Source organism: Pseudonaja textilis, chromosome Z (assembly GCF_049901715.1).
Source record: "Pseudonaja textilis isolate UNSWEBS1 chromosome Z, rPseTex1.2, whole genome shotgun sequence".
NCBI classification, from domain to species: domain Eukaryota; kingdom Metazoa; phylum Chordata; class Lepidosauria; order Squamata; family Elapidae; genus Pseudonaja; species Pseudonaja textilis.
In genome coordinates, this window is record NC_142008.1 from 53,562,148 (window position 1) to 53,585,690 (window position 23,543).

At 36.8% G+C, this 23,543-nt stretch overlaps 1 protein-coding gene across 1 annotated transcript in view; it reads left to right on the forward strand.

The window, feature by feature from the left end:
• Positions 1-11,164, forward strand: part of NEK11 (NIMA related kinase 11) — a 249,474-nt gene extending 238,310 nt beyond the window's left edge. Inside the window, exon 18 of the mRNA XM_087916701.1 lies at positions 10,779-11,164. Within this exon, the coding sequence (XP_087772827.1) occupies positions 10,779-10,799 (21 nt within the window). The 3' untranslated portion in view covers positions 10,800-11,164. The remainder of the gene's footprint in view (positions 1-10,778) is intronic.
• Positions 11,165-23,543: the final 12,379 nt, after the last annotated feature.

The window sequence follows — 23,543 nt, forward strand, 5'->3', positions numbered from 1 at the left end:
CCCTCCGGGGATATATTTAATGTTGAAGTTGAACCGCTTGAAGTATTGGGCCCATCGGACTTGTTTGGGTGATCATCTCCTCGGGGTCTTTAGTGCCTCGAGGTTTTTGTCATCAGTCCATATCTCAAAGGGCTCCTGCACCCTTTTTAGGAAATGCCTCCAAGTTAATAAAGCCCATCATATGGCGAATGCTTCTTTCTCCCAGAGCGCCCATCTTCATTCTGTGTCCGTCAGTTTTGTGGACACATAAGCGCAAGGCATCAGTTGGTTTTAAGAGTCTTTTTGCAGCAAACAGCTGCCACCACTATGTCACTCGTGTCAGTTTGAACAATAAAAGGCTTAGTTGCATCTAGGTGTTGGAGGATGGGCTCAGCTGCGAAGAGGCATTTTAATGTCTCGAAAACGTTCTGACAGTCCATAATCCAAGCCAGGGGTTGACTTGGCTTTGGTTTGGTGGGTGATGGGCCCGTTTTTAATAACTCCATTAATGGGAGGGCAACTTCAGCAAAGGACGGAATGAATTGTCTATAGAAGTTAGCAAACCCTAAAAAACTTTGAAATTATTTTTGGGTTCTGGGGCGTTGCCAGTCCAGCACCACTTTCACCTTTCCAGGATCCATTTCAATTCCCAAGTTGGATATTCGGTAGCTTAAACAATCCAGATACTCTTTGTGGAATTCGCATTTTGAGAGTTTCGCTTATAATTTGGTGGCTAGAAGTTTTTCTAGAACTTGTCGGACCAATTGAACATGTACTTCCATGATTTTGCTGAAGATAAGGATATCACCCAGGTATACAAGGACCCCCGATAAAGGTGCGGGTTTAGCACCTCATTGATGAGCTGCATAAACACTGCGGGAGCCCCCTGAAATCAGCTTTCAACTGCCCTTTGGGTAGCTTCCAATTCAAAGTCATGCCTTTTGCATGACTTTGAATTGGAAGCTACCCAAAGGGCAGTTGAAAGCTGATTTCCATTCTTTGATGCAGACCTGGTAGTAAGCTTCCCTGAGATCTAGCTTGCTTTTTGACAGGTGGTTCAATAAGTCCTTCATGAGGGGGAGAGGGTACATGTTTTTTTTTTTAATAAAATTTTTATTGTTTTTTAACACACAAACAGACAAAACATAAAAACATCAGCTCTCCCGTATTTATATACAAACAGTGAGTCAGTTGGTTCATCAGTTTTGTGCATTCATTTCATAGTCACAATTACAATTACCTTATATAATAACTCTTATTGTCAATACAAACTTATATATCATCATATCATTATTAAAGAAAAAGAAATTTGACTATACTTTTATTCAGTCATGCCTTTATGAGATAACTATATTTTAAGTAATTTATTCTAAAACAAATCATATAATCGTACCAGTTCTATCCTAAATAAAAAGAAAAAAGGAAAAAAGAAACCATTATATAAATATAATATCCAATATCAAAAAGAGAAAAGAAAAGTAAAATCAATATTATTCCTTATTGTCTAACATTCTAAATATTCTATTTTTGTATTTCATCATTCAGCCATTGATAGAAAAGATCCCAAATTATATAAAATTGTTTATCTTCTTGCTCTCTGATTTCAAAAGTCAATCTACTCATCTCAGCACATTCCAATATTTTCTTTATAACTTCTTCCTGCAATGGAATTTTCTCATTTTTCCAATTTTTTGCAAATACAATCCTAGCCGCAGTCAATACATTTACAATCAAATATTTCAACTCTTTACTATAAACATCTGGTAAGATTCCCAATAAGAAAAGCTCCGGTTTCAAGTCTATGTGCTTCTTTGTCATTTTTTCCAACCACATGTGGATTTTAGTCCAATATTTTCTAGCATCCTCACAAGTCCACCACATATGGTAGTATGAACCAGGTTTCTGATGACATTTCCAGCATTTTTCCGATTTGTTCTTGAACATTCTTGCTATCCTTGTCGGGGGAAATGCCACCTGTAAAACATCTTATACAAGTTTTCTTTATAGGCTGTAGACATTGTCATTTTATAGTTTTGCAACCATAATTTCTGCCATTTCTCTAAGTCAATCCCATATCCAAAATTCCTCCCCAAGCAATCATAGTTTCTTTAACTTGTTCTTCCTCCAGCTTAATTTCCAATAAGTAACCATATAATTTTTTAATCACCTTTTCATCAGTACCCATCAGAATCTTATCTAAATCAGTTTGTTTATCATAAAATCCCTCTGTTTTGGAATCCTCATCATACCTTGAGTGTATTTGCAAATATGAAAACCAATTCATCTGTATACCTTGTTCCTCTAATTTTGGTATCGATTTAAGTTCACCCTTTTCATCTAGTAATTCCCCATAGCTAACTGTTTGTTCCTTTTATAAATTATAGGGTAAGAAAACGCTTCTATCGTCGATAACCAAACTGGAATTTTCAAATAACATTGTTTTTTTGTCTTCTCCCAATTTAACCACAGAGACTCCCGTATATAATGTCTTCTAAAATACCCCTGTGTTTTGGTTCCCTTATACCATAAAAAAAAGCATGCCAACCCAACAACAAATCATGACCTTCTAATGTCAACAATCTAGTCTTCCTTAATGTTATCCATTCTTTAACCCACATCAAATTTGCAGCTTGATAGTACAACAACTCCCAATTAGGCAGGCCAAACCCTCCTCTAGTTCTGGCATCCTGTAAAAGCTTTAACTTTATCCTTGCTTTCTTGCCTTGCCATATATACTTCAAAACAATTTTATTTAAATCCTCAAAATATTCTTTTCCAAGCCTAATTGGTATTGTTTGAAACAAAAATAAAATTCTGGGTAAAATATTCATCTTAATTGTTGAAATCCTTCCTATTAATGACAATTGTAGGTTTTCCCATTTCTTCAGGTCTTGGGCTATCTGTTGTTTAAGTTTAATATAATTGTTCTCCTTTAATGTACTACATCTTGGCGTCAAATATATCTCCAAATACTTAACCTTGTTTGTAACTTGGATTTTTAACAATTCTGCCAATTCTTCTCTTTGTCTTAGCAACATATTCTTTGACAAAATCTTTGTTTTATCTTTATTTATTTTCAAACCGGCTACCTCCCCATATGCCTCTATCTTTTCCAACAGCTTCGAGGCTTTTTCTATAGGATCTTCCAAGATAAAAACTAGGTCATCTGCAAAGGCTTGTAATTTAAATTCTTCCTTTTTAATTTTCATTCCTTTTATAGTTTTATCTTCTCTTATATTTCTGTTCAACACTTCCAAAGTCAATACAAATAGCAAAGGAGAAAGAGGACAACCTTGTCTTGTGCCTTTTCTTATATTGATAGGATCTGTAAATTCTCCCTCCATCATTACCTTAGCTGTTTGTTCATTGTAAATTGCTTCTATTGCCTGAATAAATCTTCTAGCAAAGCCCATCTGTTCCATTAAAAGTAACATAAATCTCCAATTCACGTCGAATGCCTTTTGAGCATCTAAAAATATCAAAGCCATTTGCTTTTCAGGATGCGCCTCATAATATTCCAAAGTATCCAGAATTACTCTCATGTTGTCTCTAATTTGTCGCTTTGGCAAGAACCCATTTTGGTCTGGATGAATAAAATTATTCAAATATTTTTTAAGTCTTTCTGCTAGTATTGAAGCAAATATTTTATAATCTGCATTTAATAAAGAAATCGGTCTGTAATTCTTAATTTGAAGTAAATCTGCCTCCTCTTTTGGGATAAGTGTAATATAGGCCTCTGACCATGTTTTAGGTATCATCTTTTTTAACATAACTTCATTCATAACTTCTAACAATGGAATAGACAGTGATTCTTGAAAGGTTTTATAAAATTCTACAGGAAACCCGTCTGGACCTGGTGCTTTTCCATTATTTTGTTTCTTAAGTGCTTGGCTTAACTCCATCATTGTTATATTACTTTCTAGCATTTCTTCAATCTCTTTAGGTATCTTAGGTAAATTTGCATTCTGCAGGTATTGTTTAACTTTCTCCTCATCAATATCTTCTTTCTTATATAAATGTTTGTAAAAATCATGAATAATTTCTTTTTTCTCTTTGCTGCCATGACAAGTTTGACCTTGGTCATCTATTAACTGCAATATTTTCCTCGACTCTTTCTCCTTTCTCAACTTAAATGCTAGCCATCTACCTGGCTTATTTGCATCTTCAAAATAATTCTGTTTAGCATTCCTAATTTTCTGTGCCAGTTCTTCTTTCTCTATTAAGTCCATTTTATGTTTAGTTATATCCAGTTTCAGTTTAACGTCTTTTTTCTGTGGCATTTTCTGCAGTTCTTTTTCGAGTCTTTTATATTCATCCTCCAAGGCTTTGAAAGCTTGCCTTTTCCTAATATTCTTTTTTTTTGTATAGTCTATTATCAAGCCTCTAGCATAAGCCTTCATTGTATCCCAAACATTCTGTATTGAAGTGTCTTCTTTTCTATTTTCTTTAAAGAAAAAAGCCAATTCTTTCTCCATCCATTGTAAAAATTCTTTCTCCTTTAAAATAGTATTATTTAACGTCCATCTCAATCTTTTTTTTTGTCCCTTCCATTTAATTGTCAACGGATTATGATCAGCCCAAGTACTTGTTTCAATATTTACTTCTTGAACGCTAGATATTAAGTCTATTGAGATCCAAATCATATCAAGTCTGGACCATGATAAATGTCTATTTGAATAGAAAGTATATTGCTTAAGTTTAACATTTCTTTCTCTCCATATATCTTTTAGAGTTAATTCATCTATCATTTTAAAAAAAGATTTAGGAAGAGTTTTTCTATTATACTTTGCTGTTGTTGCAATATAATCAAGTTTATTGTCCACGATTCCATTGAAGTCTCCCATCATAATTATATTAACATAGTCCAGTCCAGCCATCTTGGTATGTAGTTTTTTATAAAATTCTTCCTGTTTATCATTCGGGGCATAAATTGCAGTCAAAAGTATCTTTCTATTGTTATCTATTATTTCCACCATTAATATTCTCCCATCTTCATCTGCATAAATCAGTTTTGCTGGAATAGCCTCTTTGATATATAAAACCACCCCTCTTTTCTTACATTGAGTCAAAGAGGTAAACAATTTCCCTAATTTAGGTTGTACTAACAATTGTTCATGTTGCTTTTTAATATGTACTTCTTGTAAACAAATTATATCAAACTTTAGTTTCCTTAATTTATGAAAAATCTTCCTTCTCTTAGCAGCTGAATTCAGTCCATTTATATTCATTGTAATCAGTTTTTTCTCTTCCATGGTTATATTTTATATTTAGATTTAACCACTCTCGTGGGTCTTGATTCACGCTGATCTTTAATATCCACCTGTCCACCTACTGCACCTTCTTCTTTTCCAATCTCCATTTGTTCCTCTTGAGGTTCAATTAATAAGACCTCCTTTTCTGCCGCTCCTTCTCTCCCTCCAAAAAATTCTGCGTAGAACAGTTCTGCTTTCTCAATTGAATCAATTCTATGTCTCTGTTCCTGCCACGTGAACATCAGTCCTTCTGGGATCAGCCATCTGTAAGTCACCTCCTTTTTCAATAACATTTTGGTCAGAAATCGATATTCTCTTCTCATCTCTCTCACTCTTCTGGGTATTTGTTTTAAGACCAAAATTTCTTTACCTTTATATTTCAATGTCTTCTCTCTTGCCACTTGTAAAATTTGTGTCTTCATGGATTTTTTAGTAAATCTAATATGGACTTCTCTGGGCAGATTATTTCTCATTGCATATCTTGTAAAAACTCGATATATCTCATCTATTCCATCCATCATCTTCTCTTTTATTTCTAAGGCATCCGCCAAGATTCCTATCATTATCGCAGCCAAATCTTGTCCTTTTTCTTCTTCTATATTTTGAAATCTAAGATAAAATTCTGACCTACCCATCTCACACTTCAGCATCCCACTTTTTTCTTGTTCAATCACTGTTAATCTATTATCAATATTTCCAATCTTCTCCTCTCTTCGTTTGCCCCCTTCTTCGACTTTTTGAAGTCTCTCCTCAAACTTTGCCATCATCTGTTGAATATTTTCCACTTTTTCCTCCGTCCTCCCTGTTCTTTGTTCAATGGTATCTGTTTTTATCTTAAGATCTTGAATTCCTTGCATAATCATCTGTAAGGTTACTCTTTCTTGTTCTTTATCTTGCTTTAACATTGTCTGAATTGAACGCTGTCCAGATGGTGGGGAGGCAGAAGTAGAGACAGAGGCACCCGAAGATATAAGTTTCTTACTCATTTTAAATGGTTCCAGCTCTTCAAGTTCTTTCAAATTTTAGTCCAAAAAAGAAAAAAAGAGTGGCCAATTATAATCCAAAATGAAGAAGCCAATAATAAAAAAACCCAATAATAAGGGAAAAAGAAGAAAAAAGAGAAAGAAAAAGAGAAAAAGCAAAAGAAATACAATAAAAAAAAAATTCTTCAAGTTCTTCCTGACCTTAATCCAATTAAAAAGTAATCCACAAGAAAAAATAAAAATAAAAATAAAAACCCAGTAATAATAATAATAAACAAGACTAAAGCCAAAAAAAGAAAAAGAACAAAGAACAAAGAGAAAAAGTTTCTTCAAATTCCACACCTTAATCCAACCAAAAAAATCTCAATTGAGAAGAAAAAGAAAAGATAGTCCATTGATATACATTAAAAAGAAAAGCAAAAGTCCCAATGGAAAGGAAAAAAAATAAAAAAATAAATCAAAATAAAATAAAAATGAAAAATTCAAAGGCTTCCCCTTGCAAATAAATCAAACTTAAGAATAAAAACCTTACTAAAATAAAAATATAGATTAATGCTGGTGGAGGGTGGCGGAACTAAAAAAAAAGATTAGAAAAAGAAAGTAGGCAACAATACACTGCACTCTGCTTAGTTGTCCAAGGCTCTAATTATGACTCTCTTCTCTTTCCCACAAGCTTCAAAGCTACACCATAAATATTTAATTATAGACAAGAATCCAGAAAGGCACCTGTAATAATATTCTACAGGGCTCTTTCCTCTATCTTATCAGGAAATGTCCTTGAGAAGGAGTCTTTCACATCTCTCTCCAGTTCAAGTAAAATATTTTCAAGCCTCTAGTTGGCAGTGTTACAAAGTTTCTTAGTTCTCACTTTCCCCCCTCCTCTCAGAAACAGCATAATTAAAATAAAAAAAAAGCCCGCAAGAAATATATAAACATATATAAAAGACAAAAAGAAAAAGTAACCAAAGGGAGCCTCTAGCCTTAAAAAAAAGAAAGAGTATGAAAAATCCAAAGGGAGAGTAAACTATATTAATATAAAAAGGAACAGTCCAGTTATCCAGTAAATAACAATGAAGTCCGGTAGCAAAGAAAAAAAAAGCAAGTAAAGCCTCGCTTTGACGTCTCCCTTGGGAAAACGCCGCTTAATCAGTTTTGTCAAAAAAAATCACACAGGTTTCTTCTAATAATTAGAGTGAACTTTCAAAACTCAAAAAAATAGATAAAAAAAAGTTTCTCACCCAACCGACAGACTTTCTTTCAGACCCGTTCTTTCTGGAGCTGCCCCGACTTCAGCAGCATGGGGGCTGCCTCTCCGCTGCCAGCAAAAAGAGCTTCTCCCAGGTCATCCAGGGATTTTGCGATGTCCCCGGAGTCCACAGGATACGCTCTTCACAATAGCTGTCCCTACGGGACAACTTAGGTCCGTTTGGACCGGCCAGTAACGAAGATATCGGCTGCAATCGAGGAGCTCAATTGCAAACTGTATCGTCACGGCGCAAGCTCCTCCCAACTCCCAGGGTACATGTTTTTGATGCACACGGTGTTCATGCCCCTGAAGTCAACACATAATCTCAACCTGCCATCCTTCTCTTTGAGCAACACGGGGCAGCTAATCTCGATTTGGTAGGTTCAATAAAACCTCAGTCCAAATTTTGGTCAATGTATTTCCTTAATTCAGTTATTTCAGCAGGTGTCATGGAATACATCTTTGGTTTTGGTAGTTTCGCTCTGGGCTCTAATTCTATGGTGCAATCAGTGGTCGATGGGGAGGTAAAACATTACACTCTTCTTCACTGAATGCTTCAGCCAAGTCTTTGTATTGGTGGGGTATCTGGGGTTTATCTGGTAGAAGATGGGATGCTGTGTATGCTGGCTCAGGTTCTGGGTTCAAGTTGACTGGTGGTTTTGTAGTGGCAGGAAGAGGGGGCAATGGGCCCGGACCAATTAGGATTTTCCTGAATCCATCCTCTCATTTGATCATAGGAGCCCATTTGTCTAACCAAGCACGTCCCAATATGATTGATTCTGACATCCTGGGGGCCACTGTGAAGCGTATGAGTTTGCAATGGGGCCCTAATTCCATCTTGATCAATTCTTTCATTTGGTGGCTGGGGTCACCCCAATTAATGTCCCATCCACTTGCTCAAATCTGATTGGGCATTTTAGTGGGCTAGTCTTTATGCCCAATTGTTCAACAATAGGCATCTAGAGCACCCAGTGTCAATTTTGGCTTCTTACTCCCTGGCCTCCCCCGTGTTTGGTACCACTAACTTGACCTCGACTGTAAAAGGTATGATGGGATCACTCACCATTGGGTCATCTTCACTGGTCGGGTTCTCGGGGATGTGGTGTTGGTCTGGTGGTCCATTGCTCCCATCTGTGCAGAGGGGACTTTCCCAGCTGTCTCTAGCAAACCAACTAATGTCCAGAGGTCTTCCTTGATTCTTCCAACCTCTACCAGCTGTACTAGACTTCGACTGTGATGCTTGTGGTACAGGAGCAGGGGCCAGACAGTCTGCTGATCTATGGCCATCTTGGCCATAGTGTTAACATTTCAGCATCCTACTGGGTCGGGGTATGAGCAGCTCCGGCTGGTCTGGTCAGCGGTCTCCTAGCTACAATTCTCTTAGGCAGGCCCACCAGAAGGGGTTTCCTGTGTGGATTGATGCTGCGGTCTAAGCTGAGGGAGGCAGCATACCACGCTTGTAAGGTCTCCGGTATTCCCCTAATGTTACAGCCTTCTTTACTTCTGGATCAATGACATTTTTATAGTAGTGTAAAGTCATTTTTTCAGGCCAGTCCATGAGGTGGCTTGCGATTCTTCTAAAGTCCCAAATAACATCTGACAAGGGTTGGTTGCCTTGTCTCATTTCCATTAACTTCTCTTCATTCTCTGCCACCCTGTCTGGATTTTCAAATCTGAGCCTTAATAATCAAATAAATCCATTGACATCGTGTAATTCGGGGGCTTGTTTGTTGTGTAGTTGGACCACCCAATCTGAAGCATCCCCTTCATTCATCCTATCTGTTATGGCCGTAACCAAATTGCACTCTGTAGCATATTGATCTCCAAATTGTTCTATATGGGATCGGATTCGAGTGGGGAAGTAATTGAAATATTCATGGCAACCATCGAATATGGCCGTAAAGGGTATGGTCTGGCCTGGGTTGTGGTTGGGGAGGTGGTACATGCCAGGCTCCTGCCAGGCAGGTGGTATATCTAGGCTGGGCAGGCCCCCTGAAGCCTGGCTGGGTGGTGCCTCTCTGGAATAGGGGTCTTTGTGGCCTTGCTCCAGGTTGGGGTTGCATTTGTGGTTGCCATGAGGAAGATGGTGTGGCCTGGTTCCCTGGTCGGGTGGAGGGGAAGTGGCTACTGTCTGCTGTCTGCTGTCTGGGCAACTCCCCTTCAGACCAGGATTTTGTTGGTGCTGGCTGCCATTGGCACTGAATCCACCCCTGGCCTGGATAAAATCCCCATCCTGGAGGGATACTCTCTGCAGGGGGTAATTTTTCTTCTGGAAAATGAGGAGATTGCCTCGGAGGCTGCAACATACCTCTATCAGTCGATGCTTCTTGCTGGGCTTCTTCAACTGGCATCTGTATAATCTCCTCCAAACAGGGGCTGGCAGACCCAGCTAATGCTCCGGAGGGGAGCCCCCCAACAGTTCCCTCCTGCATATCTCCAACTTCGGCTAATTGTTGGTCTTTTTCCATCTCTGGGAAAAGACTCTCCGGGGTATCAGCCAAACCCCTTTAGAAAGGAAGACACTTTTGGAAATAAATGTTAGGCATCCAGGAATTGTCCATGGTAATCAATCATTCCGAGACAAATATAATCTCCAACTGATTTATTAGGAACACATCTGGTACGTCTATGGCATTTCCAAAAGTGAAAGTCATTTTCAGCGCGTTTCACAAAATCCACCTTCTCTCCTACCACTTCTATGCTTCATTAATCATGAGAACCAGCTGGAATTTTTTAATAAGACATACGGAATAACCTTGAACTTTCCAACTCCTCCACCCCCCTTTTACATTCTTGGCAGCTGAATCTCAGAGCTGACACATTCCCTATTACCTGCATTATTAACCTGGAACAATGGAGCTGCAATTACCCAAGTCATTGTGGCAAGTGCACCTTCCATTGCAGACTATTAAAACCTGAAATGACCTTGGTCTTATGACCCACGCCCCCCCTTATCACAACCCATTATGGTAGAGGGCAAACAACACTTTGAGATTAAACAGATCCTTGATTCCAGATGGCACTATGGGTCTACCAAGTATTTAGTGGCCTGGAAAGACCTCCCCACATCTCAAAACAAGTGGGTTAACAAAAAATATATTAGACCCCGTACATCATGGATGTGAAACTCACATTGCTGTCACAGGATGTTTCATTATTTTTTCCCTTTTGTGGAGCTCAGGTGGTCATGGCCTGCACTGTTTGGCTGCCTGTTTGACACCCTAGACTAGATTAATTAAGTGCTTCCACAACTCTTTGCTGACAAACCTAACTAATTGTTATTATTGTCTTCCCCTTTATTATTTTTTATGTATCCAGGTGGATGTCTCCTTTTCTTAGGGGGACAGCATGCAAGGTCCCATTGATCTCTATCAAGACCTGCAATTCTGGAGGGAGGGGAGGATTCAGGCTACACTTGCATGAGGTTTTCCTTTGTTCTTTTTCTCTGCTTTGATGTACCTTTGGAAAGTTGGGAGGAGAGAAAGAATGTGCCCTGGGCCATCTGTTTTGTCTCATCACTGGAGGAGTGATATCATGTCACCTGGGAACCTGTCTGTTATCACCTTCTCAGCCCCAAATTCTCACAACATCTTGCACCTTGGGATTTGCACCTCAAAGAAGAATTGGGCATTGGGAGGGCCCCTGAAAGGAGCAGTTTAACCTAATGTTCCAGCACACGAAATTTAGATTCTGTCTACACTCTCCCTGCTATCAGTTTTCCAATAAAAGTTTCTTTTGAAATACTGTTTGTTTCAAGCGTTCTGCTTTCTTGAGAAGGCTGGTGGGGGAGGATCTTACACTTTGAGATCATGTGAAATAAACTTATTTGCTGAAGAGATTGATAATCTATGGTAGCCTCTGTGGATTATGTAGTTATTTCAGATTTACCAATTCCTGGAGTTTTCACATTGTAATGTAAAAAAAAGGATATTATTTGAGTGAATAATATAGCTTGAAGAATTCAAACTTTATAAAATGTACTGCTAATTTTATAGTTGCAAAATCATGTTCAAGCCATTCACTATATCTTCTGGGAATAATCTCAGGAATGTAACATTTACTGACAGATGAAATGTCATCCCATAATTTGTTTGTTTGTACATATACATATGTATATGTGTATGTATTAACTATCCAACATAAACTAAGACTTCATAATTCTCTCTAATTTCCAATAATCTGCCATTGGTTTAGAGTCATATTTTAGATATACAAATTCTCTTCCAACACACATGACTGACTCATTCATTTCAGTAGCAAGTTGTCTCTTGTAACAATAGATAAGAAATGGCTGGTGGCTGCTGTGAGGATCTCCTCCTACCTCAAATTTGGGTGATGGTAACATTAATGTATTAGGGTAATAGTAACATTCACACAGGGAGAGAATCAAGTTCACATGAAGTTGTAGTACTGCTTTATAAGACCTTGGTAAGACCACACTTGAAATACTGCATCCAGTTTGATCACTATGATATAAAAAAGTTTTGAAGATGTTGCCTTCAAAAGTTGTGGGTGTTCCATCACTGGAGGCTTCTAAGAAGACATGGACAGTCATTTGTCTGAAATGATACAGGGTCTCTTACTTGAGCAGGAGGTTGGACTAGAAAACCTCCAATGTCCCTTCCAACTCTGTTATTTTGTTATGAACGTTTCTGCTGCAATTGTTAAATGAATATCAATTGTAAAGTGAATGCCAAGGACATTAAGCACATGCCATACATCCAGAAAGTATTCAGACTCTCTTCAGTTTTTTCTTTTTAATACATTCACAGACATATCTTCATTATTGGGTACGGAGTGTAGATTAATGAGAAAAAATGAATTTCAACAACTGTAGAATCAGGCTGCAGCATAAGCAAATTGAAAAAAGTGAAGGGGTGGTGGAATATTTTCTGAATGTGCTGTATTTGTTAAGTGAACCAATGGTTTGCTATGAGGTGTGTTTTTGCTGGAAAGAAGGAAGTGAACCTCAATTTCTGGTAAAACATCATAAATAATGGTCACACGACTTCAGGACACAGAACCAGCTATAAATGTGGGCCAATTGCAGAATGCCTAAAATGCACCGGGGGTGGGGGGGGAATTACCAGAACTTAAAATCTGGGTCATAAATCCATATTTGCTGGGTCTGTCATAACTTTGAATGGTCTCTAATTGTCCAGTCATAAATTGAGGATTACCTGTATACATGTATGTTTGGGTACAGTTAGCATTACATATTTTCTCTAGCCTTACTAACTAGGCCAGTGCAGTCCTTTGCTGGAAGGGAGAAAAAAATAGAGCCCCTAACACTAAAAATGTGCCCATTCATGAATACTGTTGGTAGTTTGGATGTTCTTCTATCCTGCTGTTTTGTATTCTTGTTTTGATGGTTTATTACTTCTTTATTTTAATTATTTTGGCATTTCTGAGGGATAAGCTTTAATATAAAGTGATTCCTTGGAATTGCATTAAAGAATATAATATAAATTGATCCAAAGGATTCTTAATAAAGGGCTTTGGTGATGGAGTAAAACCTGCCTTTTTATTGTAGGTCTTTTTACTTTAATTTGAATATAAGGGGCTGAAGGCAAATTACATTACAAAATATTAGTAAAACAAACAGGTGCAGATTGTGACTATTAACTTTGCCTTTCTGACACTCTGCCCTGCTGCACTGATTGGGTCAGAACAAGATGAATTGTGAATATGGTCTTGTATCCTGTCCGAGAAATCTTCTCTCTCTCTCTCTCTCTCTTCTTTCTTTCTTGCCTGCCTTTATTACTTTTACAAATAACTCATGGTGGTGAAAATATCCAATACATCTTCCTATTTTCCCCAGAACAACAACAACCCTGTGAGGTGAGCTGGGCCGAGAGAGAGTGACTGGCCCAAAGTCACCCATCTAGCTTTCATGGGTAAGCAGAATAGAACTCATGGTCTCTAGCCTGGTGTTTTAACCATTAGATCAACTTGTCTCTCTCTCTTCATCCATTATTAAGCTCTTTTTTTAGTAGGCATAGTTAACTCATCTAACAGAAAATTCTAGGAAGAGCACTGTTAAGGCTCTTATATGATAAAGCATGCAGGAAATTAAATTGCAAAATATAATACATGAAGAGCACCTAAATAAAAATGCAAAATGTCTGAGTGAAAATTATTTAGATGAAAAGATTTTTTCCTAACAACACAGAATATAGGGTTTAAGCACAATTTCTGAGATATTGTTTGGAGAGATAAAAGAAAAGGTTCTGACCTGTCCTATCAAAGAAATAATCTTCTAAATCTAGGAAAATACTTAAGAGGACTTTCCCCTTTTACTATAATTCTCAGATGGATTCTTTTTTTTTTTAAGTTCTATTGATTTTAACAACAAACAAAAACACATAAAACAAAAAAACATCATCCTTCATGAATTTACAGACAGTGTATCGGTTGGTTTACCCCTTTTTTTGTGCATCCATTTCATAGTCTCCATTGTAGTTACATAATAGCTCATATTATAAATCAACAATTATATAGCCTGATATCATTAAACAATCATTTGACTATAATTTTATTAATTCATACTTTAACGAGATAACTATAATTTACTTAATTTATTTTATAACAAATCATAAAGTCTTGCCAAGTCTATCTTAATAAAATTTTATAAAGATAGTATCAAAAAAAAGAGAAAAAAGAAACATATATTCATTATTTCCTAAGTTTCTAAATGTTCTATTATTATATTTCTATTATCTAGCCATTGATAGAAAAGGTCCCAAACTTCATAGTATTGTTTATCATCTTGTTCTCTAATTTCAAATATCAATCTACTCATTTCAGCACATTCCAGTATTTTCTTAATAATTTCTTCCTGTGATGGTATTTTCTCACTCTTCCAATTTTTAGCAAATACAATCCTAGCCGCTGTTAATACATTTACAATCAAATACTTCAAATTTTTATATATGTATCAAGTAAGATTCCCAATAAAAAAATCTCTGGTTTCAAATCTATATGTTTCTTTGTCATTTTTTCCAACCATATGCGAATTCTAGTCTAATATTTTCTAGCGTCCTCACAAGTCCACCACATATGGTAATATGAGCCAGATATCTGATGACATTTCCAGCACTTTTCAGATTTATTCTTGAACATTCTTGTCAGGGGGAAATGCCACCTGTAAAACATCGTATACAAATTTTCTTTATATGCTGTTGACATTGTCATTTTGTAATTTTGAGACCACAATTTTTGCCATTTCTCTAAATCAATCCCATATCCAAAATTCTTCCCCCAAGCAATCATCATTTTTTTAACTTGTTCTTCCTCTAGTTTAATTTCCAGCAAATAACTATATAATTTTTTGATCACTTTTTCATCAGTACCTGTCAAAATCCTATCTGGGTCAGTCAATTTATCATAAAATCCCTCTGTTTTAGAATCTTTAAGATACCTTGAGTGTATTTGCGCATATGAAAACCAATTCATTTTTATACCTCGTTCTTCTAGATTTTTCATCGTTTTAAGTTCACCCTTTTCATCCAATATTTCCCCATATCTAACTGTTTGTTCCTTCTTATATGTTATAGGATAAGAAAAAGCTTCAATAGTTGATAACCAAACTGGGATTTTCAAATAACATTGTCTCTTAATTTTCTCCCAATTCAACCATAGAGACTCTCGTATATAATGCCTTCTAAAATAGCCCTGCGATTTAGTTCCCTTATACCACAGAAAAGCATGCCAGCCTAGTAATAAATCATGTCCTTCTAATGTCAACAATCTAGTCTTTCTTAATGTTATCCATTCTTTAGCCCACATTAAATTTGCAGCTTGGTAATGCAGCTCCCAATTAGGAAGGGCAAATCCTCCTCTAGTTCTAGCATCTTGTAAAAGTTTTAATTTTATTCTCGCTTTCTTACCTTGCCATATATACTTCAACACAATTTTATTTAATTCTTCAAAATAATCTTTGCCAAGCCTAATTGGTATTGTTTTGAACAAATATAAAATTCTGGGTAAAATATTCATCTTGATTGTTGAAATTCTGCCTATCAATGACAATTGTAGGTTTTCCCATTTCTTCAGATCAGATGCTATCTGCTGTTTAAGTTTAATATAGTTATTCTCTTTCAATGTAGTACATCTTGACGTCAAATATATCCCCAAATATTTAACCTTGTTCGTAACTTGAATTTTCAATAGGTCTGCCAGTTCTTCTCTTTGTCTTAATAAAATGTTCTTTGTCAGAATCTTTGTTTTATCTTTATTTATTTTCAGACCAGCCATCTCACCATACGTCTCTATCTTTTCCAATAGTTTTAAGGCTGTCTCTAGAGGATCTTCCAGAATGAAAACCAAATCATCCATGAAGGCTTGCAATTTAAATTCCTCCTTTTTGACTTTCATTCCTTTTATATTTTGGTCCTCTCTAATATTTCTATTCAACACTTCCAAAGTCAGTACAAATAGCAAAGGTGATAATGGGCATCCTTGTCTTGTGCCTTTTCTTATATTAATAGAGTCTGTAAATTCTCCCTCTATCATTACTTTTGCCGTTTGCTTATAGTATATGGCTTCTATTGCTTGAATAAATTTTCTGGCAAAGCCCATCTGTTCCAGTAGTAATAACATAAATCTCCAGTTCACATTATCAAATGCCTTTTGGGCATCTAAAACTATCAAAGCCATTTGTTTTTCAGGATGTGCCTCATAATATTCCAAAGTGTCCAAAATTACCCTCATATTGTCTTTAATTTGTCTCTTTGGTAAGAATCCATTCTGATCAGGATGAATAAAATTGATTAAGTATTTTTTAAGCCTTTCTGCCAAAATTGAAGCAAAGATTTTATAGTCTGCATTCAGTAAGGAAATAGGTCTATAGTTCTTGATTTGTAATGGATCAGCCCCTTCTTTTGGAATAAGTGTAATATAAGCTTCTGACCATGTTTTAGGTATTTTCTTATTTAACATAACTTCGTTCATGACTTCAAGCAGCGGAATACTCAACGATTCTTGTAATGTTTTATAAAATTCTGCCGGAAGCCCACTTGGACCTGGTGCTTTTTCATTATTCTGTCTGTTGAATGCTTCAGTTAGTTCCATCATTGTTGAATGCTTCGGTTAGTTCCATCATTGTTATAGTACTTTCTAACATTTTTTCAGTCTCTTCAGGTATCTTAGGTAGGTTAGCATTTTGTAAATACTGTTTAATTTTTTCCTCATCAAGATCCTCCTGTTTATATAGTTGTCCATAAAAGTCTCGGATAATTCCCTTTTTCTCCTTATTACCATAGCACATTTGGCCTTGATCATCTATTAACTGTAATATTTTCCTTGATTCTTTCTCCTTTCTCAGTTTATATGCTAACCATTTACCTGGCCTATTTGCATCTTCAAAATAGTTCTGTTTAGCACTTCTAATTTTTTGTGCCAGTTCTTTAATTATGTCCATTTTAAGTTTAATATCTTTTTTCTGTGGCATTTTCTGTAATTCTTTTTCCAGTTTTTGTGATCATCTTCTAGAGCTTTAATAGTTTGCCTCTTCCTAATGTTCTTTTTCTTTGTATAGTCTATTATTAATCCTCTCGCATATGCCTTCATTGTATCCCAAACATTCTGCATTGAAGTATCTTCTTTTTTATTTTCACTAAAGAAGAAAGCCAATTCTTTTTCCATCCATTGTGTGAAGTCTTTTTCCTTTAAGATAGTATTATTTAATGTCCATCTAGATCTTCTTTTTTGTCCTTTCCATTTAATTGTCATTGGATTATGGTCTGCCCATGTACTTGTTTCAATATTTATTTCTTGAATATTAGATATTAATTCTGTTGAGATCCAGATCATATCTATTCTGGACCATGATAAATGTCTATTTGAATAAAAAGTATATTGTTGAATTTTAGCATTTCTTTCTCTCCATATATCTTTTAAGTTTAATTCATCTATCATTTTGAAAAAGGATTTAGGGAGAGTCTTTCTATTTTGTCTTGATGCTGTTGCGGTGTAGTCCAGTTTATTATCTACAATTCCATTAAAATCTCCCATCATAACTATGTTAATACAGTCCAATCCCATTGTTTTCATATGTAATTTTTTATAAAATTCTTCTTGTTTATCATTCGGGGCATAAATTGCAACCAGGAGTGTTTTTGTATTGTTATCCACTATTTCAACCATTAATACTCTTCCGTCTTCATCAGTATAAATCAGTTTTGCTGGAATAGTTTTTTTAATGTACAAGGCCACTCCTCTTTTCTTACAATGAGTCAGAGAAATAAAAATTTTCCCTAGTTTTGGTCATACCAATAATTGTTGATGTTTTTTAATGTGTACTTCTTGTAAGCAAATTATGTCAAATTTGTGAAAAAAAATTCTTCTTTTGGTAGCTGAGTTCAATCCATTTATATTCATGGAAATCAATTGTTTTCCTCCATGATTATATTTTGTATTTAGGTCTAACAGCTCTTGTAGATCTTACTTACTTCTCAGATGGATTCTTGTCTTGATGAACAGAGAATTAGAGCTTAATTATTCAGGCTATCCTAACATGATAATTATCTTTGTGGTGGGTAGAGAACCAAGGAGTTCTTTAGAAATTAAAACGAGAGAGCAGCCACTTCCGGTGGCTATGCAGGGGGTTAGAGAAAGGGGATGGAGACCGCTCTTGGTTCTTCACCCCCTTTACTTATTGTTGGTGTGACCCCCTGGGGTGCAGGAAGCCCATAGAGAAGCGTGCCAGAGGGGGTGTGACTTGGGGGTAAGCGACCCTCACCACACTGAAGAGAGACCCTGTAGAGCCCAGCAATCAAGAGGCCGCCATTCATGAATGGCAGCCCTGAAGTCCTGAAAAGCCAGCCATAGGACGAAGCAAATGAGAGACAGTTTGTGATGGATACCGGAGAAGAAACTGCAAGCGAGATTGTAACTGCTAGAAAGTGTGGAAGAAGACTCATAAATACCAACAGAGAGTTCGACCGGAGCCCTGAGAAGGCAGCGAGAAAGCAGAGGTGAGATTGAGCAGAGAGTGACTGGGCGCGAGAGACCCTTAGGAGAGAACGGAGATCGAAGTGAGCGAATTGGGAAGATCTGTAACGCTCGAGAGGATTACTCCAAATTTTAACTTTAAAAAGACTTAAATATCCAGAGGTGAGACTGTGGGATAGACTACTTCAATTGATTGACTTCCAAGAGCCTTCCTGAGATGGGAGGAGTAACAGAAGTAACAGAATTGTTAAAGACAACGAACAGCCATAGACATTACTCAGCAATTTTTCAGAGTTGAAGCATGTTACTCTTTGAGACTACTTGGTGAGAGAATGAATTAAGGATCTATTGAGCAATTGATTTCTGGATAATTTCAAAATATCTATTTAGTTTTTAATATACCTATTTAGTAAAATTATTTATAAATTCGGGATAAGAAATTTGATTATAACATTTGAAATTAGAGAACAAGAAGATAAACAATTTTATGAAGTTTGGGATCTTTTTTATCAATGGTTAGATAATAAAACACAATAATAGAATATTTAGATTTAGGATATAATTCTCTTTGATATTTTTATAAAACCTTATTAAGATAGATTTGGTATGATCTTATGATTCGTTGCAAAATAAATTAAGTAAATTATAGTTATCTTGTTAAAGTATGAATTAATAAAATTATAGTTAAATGATTTCTCAGTAATGATATTGGTTATACAATTGTAGATTGATAATATGAGTTATTATGTAATATAACTATATTAGCATTTAGGAAACGGATGCACAAAAAAAAAGTGGTACACCAACTGATACACTGTAAATTTATGAAGAAGGATGATGTTTTTATGTTTTATGTTGTATGTTTTATGTGGTTTTGTTTGTTGTTAAAATAAAAATCTTTTTTTTAAAAAAAGAAATTTGATTATAATTATTGATAATTGATTCCTATAGATTGTAATTTGATGTAATCATTGTATTTATATTTACCCTTACATTATAGATAGATAGATAGATAAATAAATAGAATAATACTAACAATAATAACAATAATTAGAATATATTAATATTTGATCATAATTTGACAGACTAAATCAATTAATTACTGCAGATTGATGTTAAGCTATTTACATCTATATGTATAAATACCTATAATAGTCTAAATATTGATGTCAATACTGATAATACTGTCTTTATATTGATATTAAGAACTTTACATAGAGATTGGTTTTTATGACCAGAGATTAGGATTAGAGACTAGAGATAGGATTTTATATATATATATATATATATATATATATATATATACACATACATACATATATATATATATATATATATATATATATATATACACATACATATTTGTTTTCTGAGGTTCTCATGGTATTTATGTGTGGATCTTTGGTTGTTCGGGTTTTCTCCGCGTAAGATTCAAGTATCTAGGCAACGTTTCGATGAAGTCTCATTCATCATCTTCAGGCTTCTGTCTCCGGCTCTGTGCTTTTCAGAGTAATGTGAGATTGCAGCTGCTTCCTCCTTTTAACTGCCAGTGGGGTGGGACTTGATTGGGTGGGGGCTTGGCTGTGTTCTGATTGGGTGGGGGTGTGTTCTCATTGGTAGGGGTTTGGTTGTGTTCTGATTGGTTGGGGGTTAGCCGTGTTCTGATTGGTTGGAGGCGTGTTCTGTTCAGGTGGGGGCTTGGCTGTGCTCCGGTTAGTCTTAGTTGCTGGGGGATTTGAGCTGGTGAGTTGTGATCTTGCTGTTTGGCTTCGAGTTCGTGGTCCTGTTGCATCTTCATAGTGGGTGTCGGTTTGCTTCATGTATGGCTCGGAGGGGTTTGAAGTGGGTAGTGATGCAGCTGTAGTGCAGCTTCTGGTCCATGGTCGTGTCTCATCTTCTGAGTGGGTGAGAGTCTGTTTTCTGCATGGAAGTGTGGTGGTGGCATCTTGTGTGGCTCTCATGGGTGTGGGTCTGGTGTCCTTCTTCATGTTAGGTACTGCCTGTTCATGAGGGCGGGTTTCCAAATGGCTGGAAGGCGGGAAGTGTCATCTCGTTTGTTCATGCTGTGTGGGCGTTTTCTATCTCTATGGCTTCTCTGATTATTCTGCTGTTGAAGTGTTCGGTTTTGGCGATAGTTCTGGTGTTTTTAAAATCAATTTCATGTCCTGTGGCTTTGAGGTGTTGGACCAGGGAAGAGGTCGTTTCTTCTTTTTGATTGAGTTCTTATGTTCTTCAATGCGTGCATTTATTCTTCTGTTAGTTTGTCCAATGTATGTGGTAGGGCAGGCAGTGCAGGGATTTCGTATACTCCTTGGTTTTCTAATTCGATTTTGTCTTTGGGGTTTCTTAGGATGGTGGATATTTTTCTGTTTGTGCAGAATGCTGTTTTGATGTTGTGTTTTTGGAGGATCTTGCTGATTTTGTCTGTAGTGCCTTTTATATATGGGAGGAGGGCTTTGCCGTTTTCTTGTTCTCTGTCTTGGATTTTGGTTGGGGTTTCTTTTTGGATTAGGTGGGTAATCTTCTTTCTTTGGAATCCATTGGCTGTAAGTACGTTGGTGAGAGTGTGTAGTTCGGTTTTTTGGTGTTGTTCATCGGCTAAGCATTTTGTTCTGGAGATGAGTGTCTTGGCTACAGAATTGATCTGTGCTGGGTGGTGGTGTGAGAGTGCATGTAGATAGCGGTTAGTGTGTGTTTTCTTCTGGTAGATGGTGTGTCCTAGGGAGCCATTGGATCTTTTGTATACCAAGACATCTAGGAAGGAAGTTGGTTGTTGGCTTCTGTTTCCATGGTGAATTGTATTTTGGGGTGTAGGCTGTTGAGGTGTGTGAGGAAGTTGTTCAGTTTTTCTTTCCCATGTGGCCAGATTATGAAGGTGTCATCTACGTATCTGAGCCAGAGTTTGGGTTTGTGGTCGTATTTTTCTAGAGCTTGTGTTTCAAAGTGTTCCATGTAGAGGTTAGCGATGACAGGTGAGAGGGGTGATCCCATGGGTGCTCCTTCTATTTGTTTGTATTTTTGTCCATTGTAGGTGAAGTATGTATTGGATAGGCAGTGGTTGGTTAGATCTAGGATGTGCTTGGGGGTTGTATTTGTTTTGGATGGCTGTCAAGGCTTCTTTTATTGGCACTTGGGTGAAGAGGGATATGACATCGAAGCTTACTAGTAGGTCGCTAGGTTGTAAGTTTTGTTTCTTTATGATCTCGATGAACTGGAATGAGTTTCTTACGTGTGAGTTGATGGATTCTGCATAAGGTTGTAGTTGTTTGGCGAGAAATTTGGCTAGGTTTTGTAGAGGTGAGCCTATGGAGCTGACTATTGGTCTGAGTGGGGTTCCTTCTTTGTGTATTTTGGGGAGACCATAAAGCTTGGGGCATCTGGATGATTTTTCTCTGGGTATGATTCGTTGCTGGATTTCTTCACTGATGGGGGAGGCTTTTATTTTGGATTTGGTAGTTTTTTCTAGGTAGGTGGTGGGGTCTGTCTTTAGGGGTTTGTATGTGGGGTCTTGGAGTAGGTCTACTCTGTTCATGAGGGCGGGTTTCCAAATGGCTGGAAGGCGGGAGGTGTCAAAGCCACAGGACATGAAATTGATTTTAAAAATACCAGAACTATCGCCAAAACCGAACACTTCAACAGCAGAATAATCAGAGAAGCCATAGAGATAGAAAACGCCCACACAGCATGAACAAACGAGATGACACCTCCCGCCTTCCAGCCATTTGGAAACCCGCCTCATGAACAGACGAGTACCTAACATGAGGAAGGACACCGGACCCACACCCATGAGAGCCACACAAGATGCCACCACCACACTTCCATGTAGAAAACAGACTCCCACCCATTCAGAAAATGAGAAACGACCATGGACCAGAAGCTGCACTGCAGCTGCATCACTACCCACTTCAAACCCCTCTGAGCCATACATGAAGCAAACCGACACCCACTATGAAGATGCAGCAGGACCACGAACTAGAAGCCAAACAGCAAGATCACAACTCTCCAGCTCAAATCCCCAGCAACTAAGACTAACCTGAGCACAACCAAGCCCCCACCTGAACAGAACACGCCTCCAACCAATCAGAATACAGCCAAACCCCTACCAATGAGAACACACCCCACCCAATCAGAACACAGCCAAGCCCCCACCCAATCAAGTCCCACCCCCACTGGCAGTTAAAAAAGGAGGAAGCAGCTGCAATCTCCATTACTCTGAGAAGCACAGAGCCGAGACAGAAGCCTGAAGATGATGAATGAGACTTCATCGAAACGTTGCTCAGATACTTGAATCTTACGCGGAGAAAACCCGAACAACCAAAGATCCATATATATATATATATATATATATATATATATATATATATATGAATGTATATATACATATATATATATGGCATTCAGCTTTGTTCGGGTATTTTCCCACGTCATTGTATATATATATATTGTATACACACACACACACACACACTCACACATATACATATATTTATTAGAGACTAGATATTTAAATATTGGTATTTATATATTGATAATTCAGCAACGAGTTAAGAACTCTAGACACATACGATTTAATTGGTCCTCCCTTTTATTTATTACTCACTATTGAATGCTGCTTTGAGACAACATCTATAATTTATTGCAAAAACAGAAAGACATTCCTTCTTTCGAATGGTAGATGAGATAAACCTAAAATATGCATGGCGAGAGAGAAATGTGGAAAATAAACAATATACTTTTTATTCAAATAGACATGCATCATGGTCCAGAATAGATATGATATGGATGTCAACAGAATTGCTCTCTAACACACAAGACATTAAAATAGAAACAAGTACCTGGGCAGATCATAATCCAATAACACTTGTATGGAAAAGACAAAAAAGGAGATCTAGATGGACTTTAAATAATATGATATTAAAGGAAAAAGATTTTAAACAGAAAATTGAGAGAGAATTGACTTTTTTCTTTAAAGAAAACACAAGAGGATACAGCATTACAGATCCCTCTGGAACACGATGAAGGGGCTTGATAATGGACTATACAAGGAAAAGAAACATAAATCAGAGAAAAACCTTTAAAATATTGGAAGATGACTACAAGAGGCTGGAAAAAGAACTACAGAAATTTCCA